Raw genomic sequence first — 12,020 nt, 5'->3', positions numbered from 1 at the left:
TCATGTTCATATTTCTGTATGAACTCATCTTTAACTTTAAGTGCAAGTTAATGACGTAGAATAAATGCTTAACTAATGCTTCCTTATAACATAACATCAAAAAAGTTCATCATGCGATTTATCATTTCACACATTTAATAAGCCACTACTAAGTCAATACCACTAGCAGAAAAATTATGAATATTTGTATACAAATAATTGTAGTGGGTATCAATCTGCCATTTTCACAAAATATATCAAACAAAAGAACAATGAACAAAAAGCTGTCAAGCCAGCTACCAAAAATCAAATAAATAATAGGTTTGTTATGTAATATAATAGGTTTTTTAATTTTTACAGTTTTTTTTTATTGTTAATTGTATGCGGTTCAATTATAACATGATAAAATAGTATTGCCATTGACTATAAACGGTAGTATTGGCCATTGGGCTACTAGTAATATCCGATTAGCGTACTATAATAATAATAATGTTATACTCGAAATACAAATACAAAATAAATACACAAAACATAACGATAAAATAAAAAAAATATAATATACTTTAAATAAGTAAAAAACTTCTGTTTGAAAAATTCAACAATAATTTTCATCATACATAACACCAATTAAACATTTAAATGATCAATAGTAGCAGTAGGAACCAGGTGTATGTACAGCATCAAAACATAACGTAAAAAAATACAACGTCATTTGTAAAATTTTCAAACGTCACCACGGCGATAAGTCAATGTTGTAGTTTTTACAGCTTGGCTTTAAACTCATTATTCGTCTAAAAAAATTAATTCGAATACAATATAATATTATGTATTTAATTATTAATATTATTATTATTCGGCTTACACGTGATCGACCAAACTGAACGTTTCTTTTTGCATTTGTTCCAAGTTTGACGTAGCGCAAATCACGTGACTTAATGTAATGTTCTTCAACGATTTTATTTGATCTGAAATCATACTTTTCCATTAGCCCAACGTGTAAAATATAGTTTAATAATTTCAGCATAGTTTTTCCATTTTATGCGCGGTTAAGTACTCGCCAGAAGTAAAACTGCCTGGTTGATTTTCGACGTCGTAGAAGAAACGGTCGCCGTTCTTGAGTCGATAAAATGTATCGGCGATCACACAAGCGGCCGATGGACCGACCATAGAATCGTTTAACGGTTTCTCTAGCAATATCCCCACGTGGTAGTCAATGTCATCCACAGACGAGTACATAGATTTCAACTTTTCAATGTTCTAAAAATAAAAAAATATATTACAATCGAAGCTAAAAAATGTAATACCATAGGCGCAATTTTAATTTTTAACTCGGGGGGGGGGGGGAGGCTGGATTTTTTTTTTAAATATATATATATATAAGTAAATATATTTTTGTATTTTAAAATTCATACGCATTACCTAATTTTTTTGGTGGGCCGTGGGGCTATGTTTAGCATTGGGGAGGCTGAGCCCACCCTATTACCCCGTATTTGCGCCTATGTGTAATGCCTATAAACAATTGTTGTTTTAATAAATAATGTATCAACCGTGTTAAGTATTTAACCTGCGCGACTTTAATGAGGGGGTCTTAGGCGCAACTAGGGGGGTGCTATGGGGACGACTTTAGCACCCCCGAAAATTCAAACCACAATCCTTTATTTGTACGCATACATTTTTAATAACATACATACTCTGTTTAAACTTTTTGTTTTCAATTATATTATTTCATATCTAACGGTTTGAAGATAAGAATTATGTTTAGTCGGGTGTAAAGAATTTTAGCATAGAATCGACTACCGTTCTTGTGTAAAGCACCGCTTATCTGTATAACTAGTAGGTAAAGAATCTGATTTTTGTTGGAAAGATAATGGGTTTGAATGCCACGCAAAATAAATCCATGGTAGTTTGTTACACATTATGAGTACCATATTGTTTACATAATATTTACCTCTTCTGTTATGTAATCCGATAAAGCGTCAAAAGAATTAACTTTTCGAAGTCCGCATAGTTTTCTCATTTTGTTGTATGGTGGAAGTCCGTTGTCACGCCCTCGTTGGATGTCGTAAGACAATAAGTCGAAACCGGTAACAATATTTTTGGCCGGAGCAGTAACAACAATGTTTGCGATCTGCACGGGCAATTAAAAAAAAAAATTGCAATTTAACACTTGAAAAACAACCTTTGAGTCCGCTAATAAAAAATTACCAATCTATTATACGATGCACGTGGTGCACGTCCTGGTGTTTCCACGAAACCTCTTAATATTCCATCGACATTACCGATTAGCGAATCGGGTTTTAAAAATAATTTACTTGGCTCTTCTTCTTCGTACATAGTATAGTTACTGTCTATGAAACTGGAAATAGTGCAGATCATACGTTTATAGTAAATTTTAAATCGGTTAACGCGTTTTTCACTTATTCAACGAACGAATTTATTAATAACATTTTAAAGAAGTAGATAGTACTTCTTCAAAGTTTTCTACATACTTGTATTTGGCTGGAATTATATTGTGAATTAAACGGAATGCGCTGCTGGTCATTTCTTGTGACATAGTTGCAGATAGCGTAGAATCGTATTTTGTTTTGCCATTGATACCATACCGATCGATGTAATCTTTGCCTGCGATACGCTATATAACGTTAGACAAACGTTAACTTCAATATTATAAACTCGCATAAAACTTACCCAAGAGTATAGGCAAAAAGTGATCGTATGTTATAATCTGGTTAACGGCCCCGACGATCCTACGAGACTCTTGGTAGACCTTTTCGTCCGACCACGATGGGTGTTGAGATTGCAACTTGTTAGCCAAGTAATTATGAAATCTCAAAAACAGATTCTGAAATAGCGCTATTGCTAAGTTTTGATTGACGTTGCCGTCGCCTGGAAATCGAGTAGCTACATTAGTATTATAGTTATTGTAGGTTGTTTATGTACACGATGTAAGTTAAAAATATATTATGAGTGGCAGCTTCTACGGACTTCGATTCCGTTTTAAAACCGAAGACGGTTGAAAAACATCCAAAGCAAACGCTCTGTCTAGGAGACAAGCACAATATAGTGAACACACATCTATTATGCACGTTTTATTGTCTACATAGAACGCCTTGTGGAATTTTAACGACGCACTGCCTCAACGGTAAATACAATAGTTATAAATATTATTTTTTAAATACCTGCTAGGAACGCAATAGGCGTTGATTTTTCCGTCGCGTTAGTAACTTGGATTGAAGTATCGAAAGGACAATACTGTTCTTTGCCTACGACACTGAACCGTAACTGACCCCCGTCGTAAAGCCGCAAGTTCGAAGCCAATTTTTCATCGGACCCGTACACGTTCGAAGCGTCGATGTAATGAGTGTTTTGATTAAGCTGTAAACAGACACTGTCCTGACTAAAACACCGGTTTCGACTAAAATGTAAAATTTGAATAACTCACCACAGTAGTCGGTACAAGAGGGCAACTAAAATTATCCGAAGTTACGGACCTCATGAATTTCAAAAGTGGTAATTTATACTTTCCATAAACCGGATCGTGGGGGTCTAATCGAATAGCCGCAGTGCACTCCTCTGGTGCCGGTTCGTCGTCACAATGGTCTAGTGTATCTAAAATTGTAAATGATTATTTTTCAGTACTAGGTGATATTAGTTTTGGTACCAAACGACTAGAAAACATCATACTTGTAAATTCGACCGTTAAACGACCCCTTGTCAAGTATAGTTTAGTGTTCGAAAATCGTACCACGACCAATAGTCAATACAAGTTATACTTATTTTCCCGTTTTTCAATTTATATAATAGTTATACCGACAAAACTTAAAGAATGGAATTTCGTCACAATGTTTTGTCATTATTAAATATGTGTAATATCGACTATATTCCAAATAAAATGTTTCTTTTTTTTTTTTTTATAAATGCATTGTAAATCTGTTACTGTGACAGTTAAATAAAAATTATCAACTAATAAAAAATAATCGTTTGTCGTCTAATATAAATATTATATACTATTTACTAGCATGTTTAAAAGTTATTTTTAGAATATTTATTTCGTCTCGTTACATTAAGATTTGTCAGATATTTTTTCATGGTTTTTTTCAAGAAAGTTTTTGGTGAAAAACAGAATTTCTAGGATTTTTTTAAGTCTCTGTCCTCTCAATATGACACCAATGTTTTGTCAATTCTACTGTCAAATTCCGTGTAACATTGTTTTCCTTCCATATTCAAAAAATTCCTTCAAAATCCGCCAATCAAACATCAAGTCTCCATGTGAAGCTTCTCAAAAAAGTTGGTCGAGATCTAATCATTCGTTTGTTCAATTTGCTGTTACAACCTTCAACAACATTACTTGTCCTGTATCTTTTTTGAACCAGTTTATAGGTAAAAGGAAACGAATGTCCGCAACTACCACAAAAAAGGTAGTGACTACATAGTACATATGTACCGACACCCTTAAAAAGTAGTTTGACGAGTAGTGTACATACTCATAACGGGTTATGAGTTATGACACTAGAGCCGAGTACATTTTTCAAATAGTTGTATGTACAATAGAATCCACTCAGTGAAGTACAAACTGAATACTTCAAAAATTTAGTGTACCTAGGTGTTTTACAAAACATTTGTTGGACTGCATTTATTAAGGCACGTTGTATAGGCAATTTTTTACTAAAACTTAATATTAAGCTAAAATTGTTAAAAACATATATTAACATAGAAAAGGAGGATCTATTTTCATATTAATTTTTTTTTCAAATTTTATAACGCATATGTTTTTACTTCAAACGTACTGTTCCTAATAATACTAATTTTCAAGGCATCGATCGTGGCACAATTTTAAAATTATTTTTAGTTAATTAGCTATTTCAATGTAAAAAACTGCAATTTTTAACTTCTTTTAAACTGAAATAATTAATTAACAAAAACAAATTTTTAAATTATGCCGCGATCTACGTCTTGAAATGCTATGAAGAATTCGAATGATTTTTGGTAACTTAAATTGGAGTATTCTTAGGAGCAGTACGTTTGAAGTAGAATGAGTTGTTTTCGACCAAAAATACGCAGGTGTAGAGGCCGTCTAAAGTGTTTACAATATTTAAAAAATACAGTAAAATAAATGTAAGTATAATTTTTATGATGTGTGGGAATAACACGTTTTACTATAATACTAGGAACGCCTTGTACTTTTCAAAAATAATTATATTATTCATTATTTAGTCCACAAATGATAGATATCGTAGTATGAATTATCAACAGCCCTATCTCATATCATTAGACTATGATTATACTAAAATACATTAAAATATCATCTTGAAAAATCTATCCAAGTTTGCATAATATTATATAATTTATACTTTTAATAGTTTCCACAAACAGATTTTTCAAAGTGATTATATGCCATAAGCTTACAGTGTACAGTAATCTAAATTTAATTAAAAAAAAAAATGTAAGCAATTGCGAAAATTTAATAATTTAATTAAGGGGATTGAAAGCGGACGGGTTTCAAGGAGTTTTTTAAAATCAATATTTAAGAAAAATGGGTTTTAATAAACTTCGACCATGTCAAATAATTATATCTAATTATTTGTAGAAGCTCAAAGTATTATTTTTAACTTATTGAAATTGTTCAAAGAGTAAACGCAATTTTGGTGCTTTATCAGACCTAAAAACCTGACAAAAATATGCCTACTTAAAATAGTCCGATTTAAATTCAGTAAAAAAATTCTTGTTCCTTGACTACTACTTTAATAGGTAAATCGTACTGGTACTGTACCGTAACCGATTTTCATTCAAACAATTCAGTTTAATGTAGTTAGAAAAATTAAATTTGAAAATTTTTCAATATTAAAAATAATATATTTACAATAAAAAAACAAAAAAAAAAAAATCCGTTTTCTACATAACCTAGTGAAATAGCCAAAGAACTCTAATATCTTAACAGAATCGTAATCAGACCGCCCTAAGTAGTCGAAATTTTGTCAGGCTCTTTGGTGTAAATCGTTATTATTTGTTTTTTTTTTTTTTAACTCATAAGTATTAGCTGTTTTACCTGGAAAGGACGAGTCGACGCTGTTGACAGGCGAGTACGCTATGTCATGAGTTATGAACTGACCCCACGGCACTAATAGCTCATTGTTCTTATGACTGCATTGTCGGTATTTGTCGGCGAATAACGTGATTGTAAGTATTCTTGCATTCGGCAACGGTTCGCCGTTTGATTGTAGTCGAAAAGACTTATGGCCTGCGTAAAGTCAAGTGTAAATTCATCGTGAAACTACAAATTTATTTTTTTTAATTAATTTGAAAATATATTATTGACTTCGGGGCACCGAAATCGAACTCGATATTACATGTTTATTTTAATTTACTAAAAGTCGCCAAACGCCGCTGCGCCTAGGTTCTTACCGTCGTCGAATTCAGCATCGATTAATCGATAAAATGGCGTGAACGACGCGCCCCAAGCTGGATTTTGCAAGTTATTACACGATCCGTTTATACTTCTGTACACCGAAGACGGATCACACGACACCAGCGGCGCACATTTGACGAAGAAATCGTCGTTGGTAGTAGCCAAACTAACAACATGCGGTTTTTTCTAAATCAATAACAAGACGTATTTGATATTATTTTACGGATAACAAATAAAATTAAATAGAAACAGTTAACTCTACAACAATCGAGGCTATCACTAGTTAGGAGGTAGTAGGACATTTTAAAAACGATCACGGGTCTTGCCGAACGTTCAACGTGAAACTTGAGGTAAAACATATTTTTTTAAGATTGCACTTGGCGACCGAAATTAATAATTAACCGGTGAACACTTATAAATATCGCACCACAATGAGAATAATTTAATAATTATAAATAAATAGCTTTAATATAGATTTATAAAAATAGTTGCTTATCGTTTAATAAAAATGCCCTTTGGTGATTAAAAAAAGAATAAATAAATAGCAAGTGATAATCTTACTTTTATTAGTGGGGGTTTGAATATGATACACGATATTATAAAAACTGTGGCCAATATCATAAACACGATAAACAAAACGATTGCCGATTTCTTCTTAAATGATAATTTTTTTCTAGGTCTAAGAAGAGGGCTGAAAAAAAAACATAACAAAATTAGTATATAATATTAGTACACAACCACTAAACAAAACGAAATGCGGTCAATAACTGGTTCAATCGAGAGTCGTTATTTACCGAGATTTTCCTTATTATATGGTACATGAAGCTTATGGTTGTATCTTGTAAAAAATCAATAGTTAGCTGTTAGTGTAAAACGATTTAATGATATTGATTTTGTATTTGATAAAATTATTCGCAACAATAAAATTCAACGCTAATGTTGAAAATAAAGATATTTTTATTGACAATTCTTCATTATAAATTCTGTATAACTTTTTTGTGGTGTAAATATGAGTTTTTAATCATCTGACGGGTCATATATTTAATTTACACAAATGCTAAAGCCGACAAAGAAAGATTACAAAAATATTTTCTTAACATTGAAAAATTGTTAAGCAATGTCTTGCAATTATTTGCATGTCTGTTTGTTTGTATTTATCCGTGTATTCATCATACACGGGATTATCTAATAAAACCTTGATATTATAATCTATAGTCTATAAATGATTAATATGATAATTGATATTAATTCTCACCGTATTTCTTCCATAGTTTCGGAAACAATAAATTAAACAAACACTAGCTACGGCTCGACATGTACTAGAATACAAGCTACATCGGAAAAAATGTCTAGACTAAAGAGTTCAGACCAGTTTATAGAACTATTTTATATTATAAAACAACTTTATCGACCACGCCTTTATTTACCCATAACGGAGTAACCGATATTTTAACAAGGCAATGTGTGTATAAATAGTTTGTGCTAGAAGTTGTTTATATATCTGTAATGCAATTTGATGGATTACACAGTGGGGCATTAGTAAATAAATTCGTGGATATACGCCCTTTTTTTAACAAAAATAAGTAGAAAAAAAATTTTTCTCCCTCCGCTCGAATTTCACATGAACGCGTTTACATGTCCTCGCTCTACTCAAACTCATCAATTCACATTTTCCTACAATTTACTATAAAATATTTTTTTTTTTCGTTTGTAAGTACTTTATACACTACAATATACTCACATATAAGTCAACATTTTAAATTTATCTAACACCTTAACGGTACTTTTTTTTACTACAAAAAAGGGAAATTTAAATTAACAATTTTGTTTATTTTGTAAACGGACCTGTGTTTACTTTTATGTTATTGAATAGGCACAATTGTTTTAATCACTTAAGGGAAATAAAAAAAAAATGTTTGATACAAAAACGCTTAGAAAAACAAAAAAGAGTTGAGATTTTTATAGAAATGTAAAGAAAAACATGGAAAAACGAACATAATAATCAGAATAGTTTAAATAATTATGACTTGTAAAAATAAGATAATTTTTTTACTTTTCTATGAAATTTTACCTTTTTTTTTTTTGTAATTTTAGGCGTTTTTATGGCGAAACCAGTTTAAAATGTACACACCTTATGTAAAATTATCTCAGCTTTCTAAAAAAAAATATTAGAAAAATATTTTGTACAACACGAAAAAATCAAGTTTTTTATGAACTTAAATTAAATGACTCTGTTACTCAACAAATTATTCAATATTTTTTTCAAAAAGTTGAGATTATTTTACATAAGAAACTGATTTAAAATAATTTTTTTGACGACCGAAGACACTTAAAAAAAAATTATAAAAAATAAGTGTCAAGAAAAAACTAATAATACTATTTACGACCAAAATAATAGAAAAAAAAATGATGGTTTTAATAAAAGCTATAATAATAATTCATAAAAATTTGAATGTTTAAGAAACAATTTTTTTTATAAATTCTGAGTAAAATATAATAATCAGATAAACATTGTTTTTTTAAATAGCATTCTGTGTGCTTCAATTTAGGTACTTACTAATCATTTGTATTACATAATATAACAAAAATTGTAATTAGTTTTTAAAATATATGTATTTAAAGCACACGCCAGAGAGTTAAACACAAAAAATAGATAATCGCAACGGGCGATAAACGTATAACGTATAATCAAATTTGTTTCGCTTATCTAATGATTCGAACAAATTACAATAATAATTTGGTAGAGAGTATTCATTTTATATTAGCCGTTTTATATTAGGCCCTCATTACACCTCTGAACTAAATTATATATATAACATATAGTAAATCATATTATGCTATAATATTATTTCCCGAGAAAATGAGTGTCTTGCGTTGTATTAAGTAATATGGTGTAATATAGAAAGTTTCCGTTAGTATGAAAACAGCTATAAAGTTAAATTTCTTTTTGCGTTTTTTGAAAAATGTGATTTCGGGTCATATGAGTTCAGATTCTAGCTAATTCAATAATTAAAATATTCTTATTACAACATATGGCATAATATTGTTACACAACCAACTGTAACGATTTAATGATATTAAAATGGTAAAACAAAGACTACCTAACCGGTTATTTTATAAGACAACTCTCTAGACTCTTTTTATAGTCTATACGCACACCTGACACCAAGCTCAATGAATGTCAAACCTCTACTATTTTCAATATTATTTCTATATCTAAAATCTTCATATCCGCTATTTGTCTAAGAAACTGCCAATTAGCTGACTTATACAAAATTTCCCTGCTGATTTATACTTAAATAAAATATATTACTTCCGAAATAATTATGACTTTTACTATTTTTATTTGAGATAATTTTTATTATGTTTACTTGTTATTTAATTAATACAACAATAGATAAAAGATAAAAGATAGGAAAATGTTTTAATTTGAATAGTGTTTTAACAGGGAAAATTTGTATTATTTTCAATAGGTATTTATTAAATAAAAATAATGTATTCAATATTAGATTCGACATAAAACGTGGTCTACTTAGCAAAAATATAATTAGCCTTATTTTCTCTATTTTAGTTAATTTAGCTTTCTGGTGTATGGTGAAAAATTAATAAATTATGATGTCTATTAAGTATTTTAGTTTTAACTGTTTGTCTTGGTAACAACCCGTTAAGGATTTTAGAGAAACAACTTTCCTACGATTTTCGCCATATCTCCGCTGCGGGTAACACATTTTAAAACGACCATCAAATTTTAAAACAAATATTTAATGAAATAAAAAAAAAAAATATATATATATATATATATACATGTCCCTCAAAGATTTGACACTTTGGTGTTAGCACTCCACCTTCCGTCGTTAATTTTAAACTTTAATAACTTTCAGAGTAATTATTATCCAAAATTATCGATTGGTTTAAACTTTCAACAAATTATTCTATTTTCAAAAAGTTAACCCATTAGCGCCTATAACGTTGCTATATGGAAACATCAATTTTTTTTTTCAAAATCTAAGTATACAATTTTTTTTTCAAAATATAATAAGAAACAAGCACCCAAGACACCAACTAATAAAAAAAAAAAAATTCAAAAAAAAACTCCGGCATTACGATTGCAATTGTTTTTGGAGAAAATCAGTATCTTATCCTTATCAAATCACTCTGCACTCAAATTTTGCAACTTTGAATTAGTAACATTAAGTTGGTTGTAATAATATTGAGTCTCCCGCTACAAAAAATAAATCTTAACATTTTGGTTTTTTTTTAACTTGTCCGCTTGAAATTGCGTCAAAAAACAATACTTTAGTAGGTAGGAAATCTATCACAGTATAATATGTTTTTGAAATTATCGTTCTGACGAGTGAATGGTAAAATACAAACTGTTCAGTACTTACTCGATTTCAGATAACACATCGCTCGGCTTGGCGATGTTTACCATGACGGTATGGAAAGTATTCAAGAAAACGCAGTTCAATAACGGAATACACAACTTAGCCGTAGGTTCGCTGGACAAGGAATAATGAATAACGCATAAGTCAAAGGATATATATTATGTGATGCACCATCTACCGTTAGGCACGCATTTGATGTCATTTCCATATGTACTACCATTTTCGAACAGTCAGCCTCCCACTCCCACCGTAACTAACAACTGCTATGCGTTAATTATTATGTAACAAAAGTATACACGATATTTGAACGAACAATTTAAATTAAATTTTTTTCTAAACACAGATAATCAACATCATGATATTCCATGCGACTAATCTAAACATTTTACAATCTATTAACAAATTACGATCATCCATAATTAGACAATATCGTATTATGATATATCATATAATACGTACATACAATTAACAGGTGCATACTATCTAATCTAATTATAACAAATATAGTTGGAATCAAAGAGTACCGCGTTTTAATTATTCATATTATTGCTATTTTTTAATAGGCTACTGTTTACTTAATCGAGTAATGACCGATTTCTAATCATGTACCTGAAAACAATAGTCTATTGTTTAATATTAGTTATTTTATTATTACACAGCAATTTTTCCGACCTTGTATCTTTTCATGTTCGAGCGAAAACAAATTGTTTTGATCGACCGGTTCAAAATTATTAGGCTCATAAACATAACGATTGACGTAGATACAACGGCTTGGCAGTATTAAAAAAAAAAAAACGTATTCAATATAACTTAGAAAGATTTAGTTTTCACGAATTATTTTGTTATGATGACCTGAATTTTTAGGAAAAATATCATACTTAAAAAAAAATCAATATGAACTTTTCATTTTGTGCATTATGAATGGTATTTTAAAAATAAGTACCAACACAAATCTATGACAAATTAAAATTGAATTGGTAACCTTACTAATGAAGATAATTTAAAGTCGAATCGTCATTAACAAAACATAATATTTTGGTCTATTTCTTTTTATAAATTACTTAGACGAAGTATTCAATTTTTTAAGGCTAAACTTAAATTTTCGTACTGCTGTGCAGCGAACCGCCTAAATAACAGTTTGCACTCATTTAGTAAATACTCTTTTAGAATATTAATAAGTTTTCATAAATACGTCCCATTGACCGTTTTTATCTCAATATAACATAATGGTTATTTTGGATAATCAACCG

General features: G+C 30.0%; 1 protein-coding gene across 2 annotated transcripts; it reads right to left on the bottom strand.

Annotated features, from left to right (window-relative positions):
* Nucleotides 1-511: 511 nt before the first annotated feature.
* LOC126847332 (peroxidase mlt-7-like) lies at nucleotides 512-10,938 on the bottom strand. 2 transcript variants are annotated; one of them, XM_050587472.1, is made up of 13 exons: nucleotides 10,774-10,938; nucleotides 6,947-7,076; nucleotides 6,382-6,571; nucleotides 6,026-6,217; nucleotides 3,422-3,588; nucleotides 3,159-3,354; nucleotides 2,668-2,865; nucleotides 2,469-2,601; nucleotides 2,185-2,335; nucleotides 1,928-2,107; nucleotides 1,038-1,236; nucleotides 842-944; nucleotides 512-770 (listed from the first exon to the last, which is right to left on the bottom strand). In XM_050587472.1, exons 1-13 carry the CDS (start codon nucleotides 10,815-10,817, stop codon nucleotides 710-712), a joined length of 1,944 nt encoding a protein of 647 aa, XP_050443429.1. In that variant the 5' UTR covers nucleotides 10,818-10,938; the 3' UTR covers nucleotides 512-709. The 2 variants fall into 2 exon arrangements, with proteins under 2 accessions (XP_050443429.1, XP_050443430.1); XM_050587473.1 differs by lacking the exon at nucleotides 10,774-10,938 and adding an exon at nucleotides 7,641-7,776.
* Between the last annotated feature and the right edge of the window lie 1,082 nt (nucleotides 10,939-12,020).

Source organism: Adelges cooleyi, unplaced genomic scaffold (assembly GCF_023614345.1).
Source record: "Adelges cooleyi isolate 19-005CV unplaced genomic scaffold, UGA_ACOO_1.1 ACOO_flye_CR_arks_rails_tigmint_CR_PRNA_108, whole genome shotgun sequence".
In the NCBI taxonomy this organism is placed as follows: Eukaryota; Metazoa; Arthropoda; class Insecta; order Hemiptera; family Adelgidae; genus Adelges; species Adelges cooleyi.
This window is presented reverse-complemented; position numbering and strand designations above follow the sequence as displayed.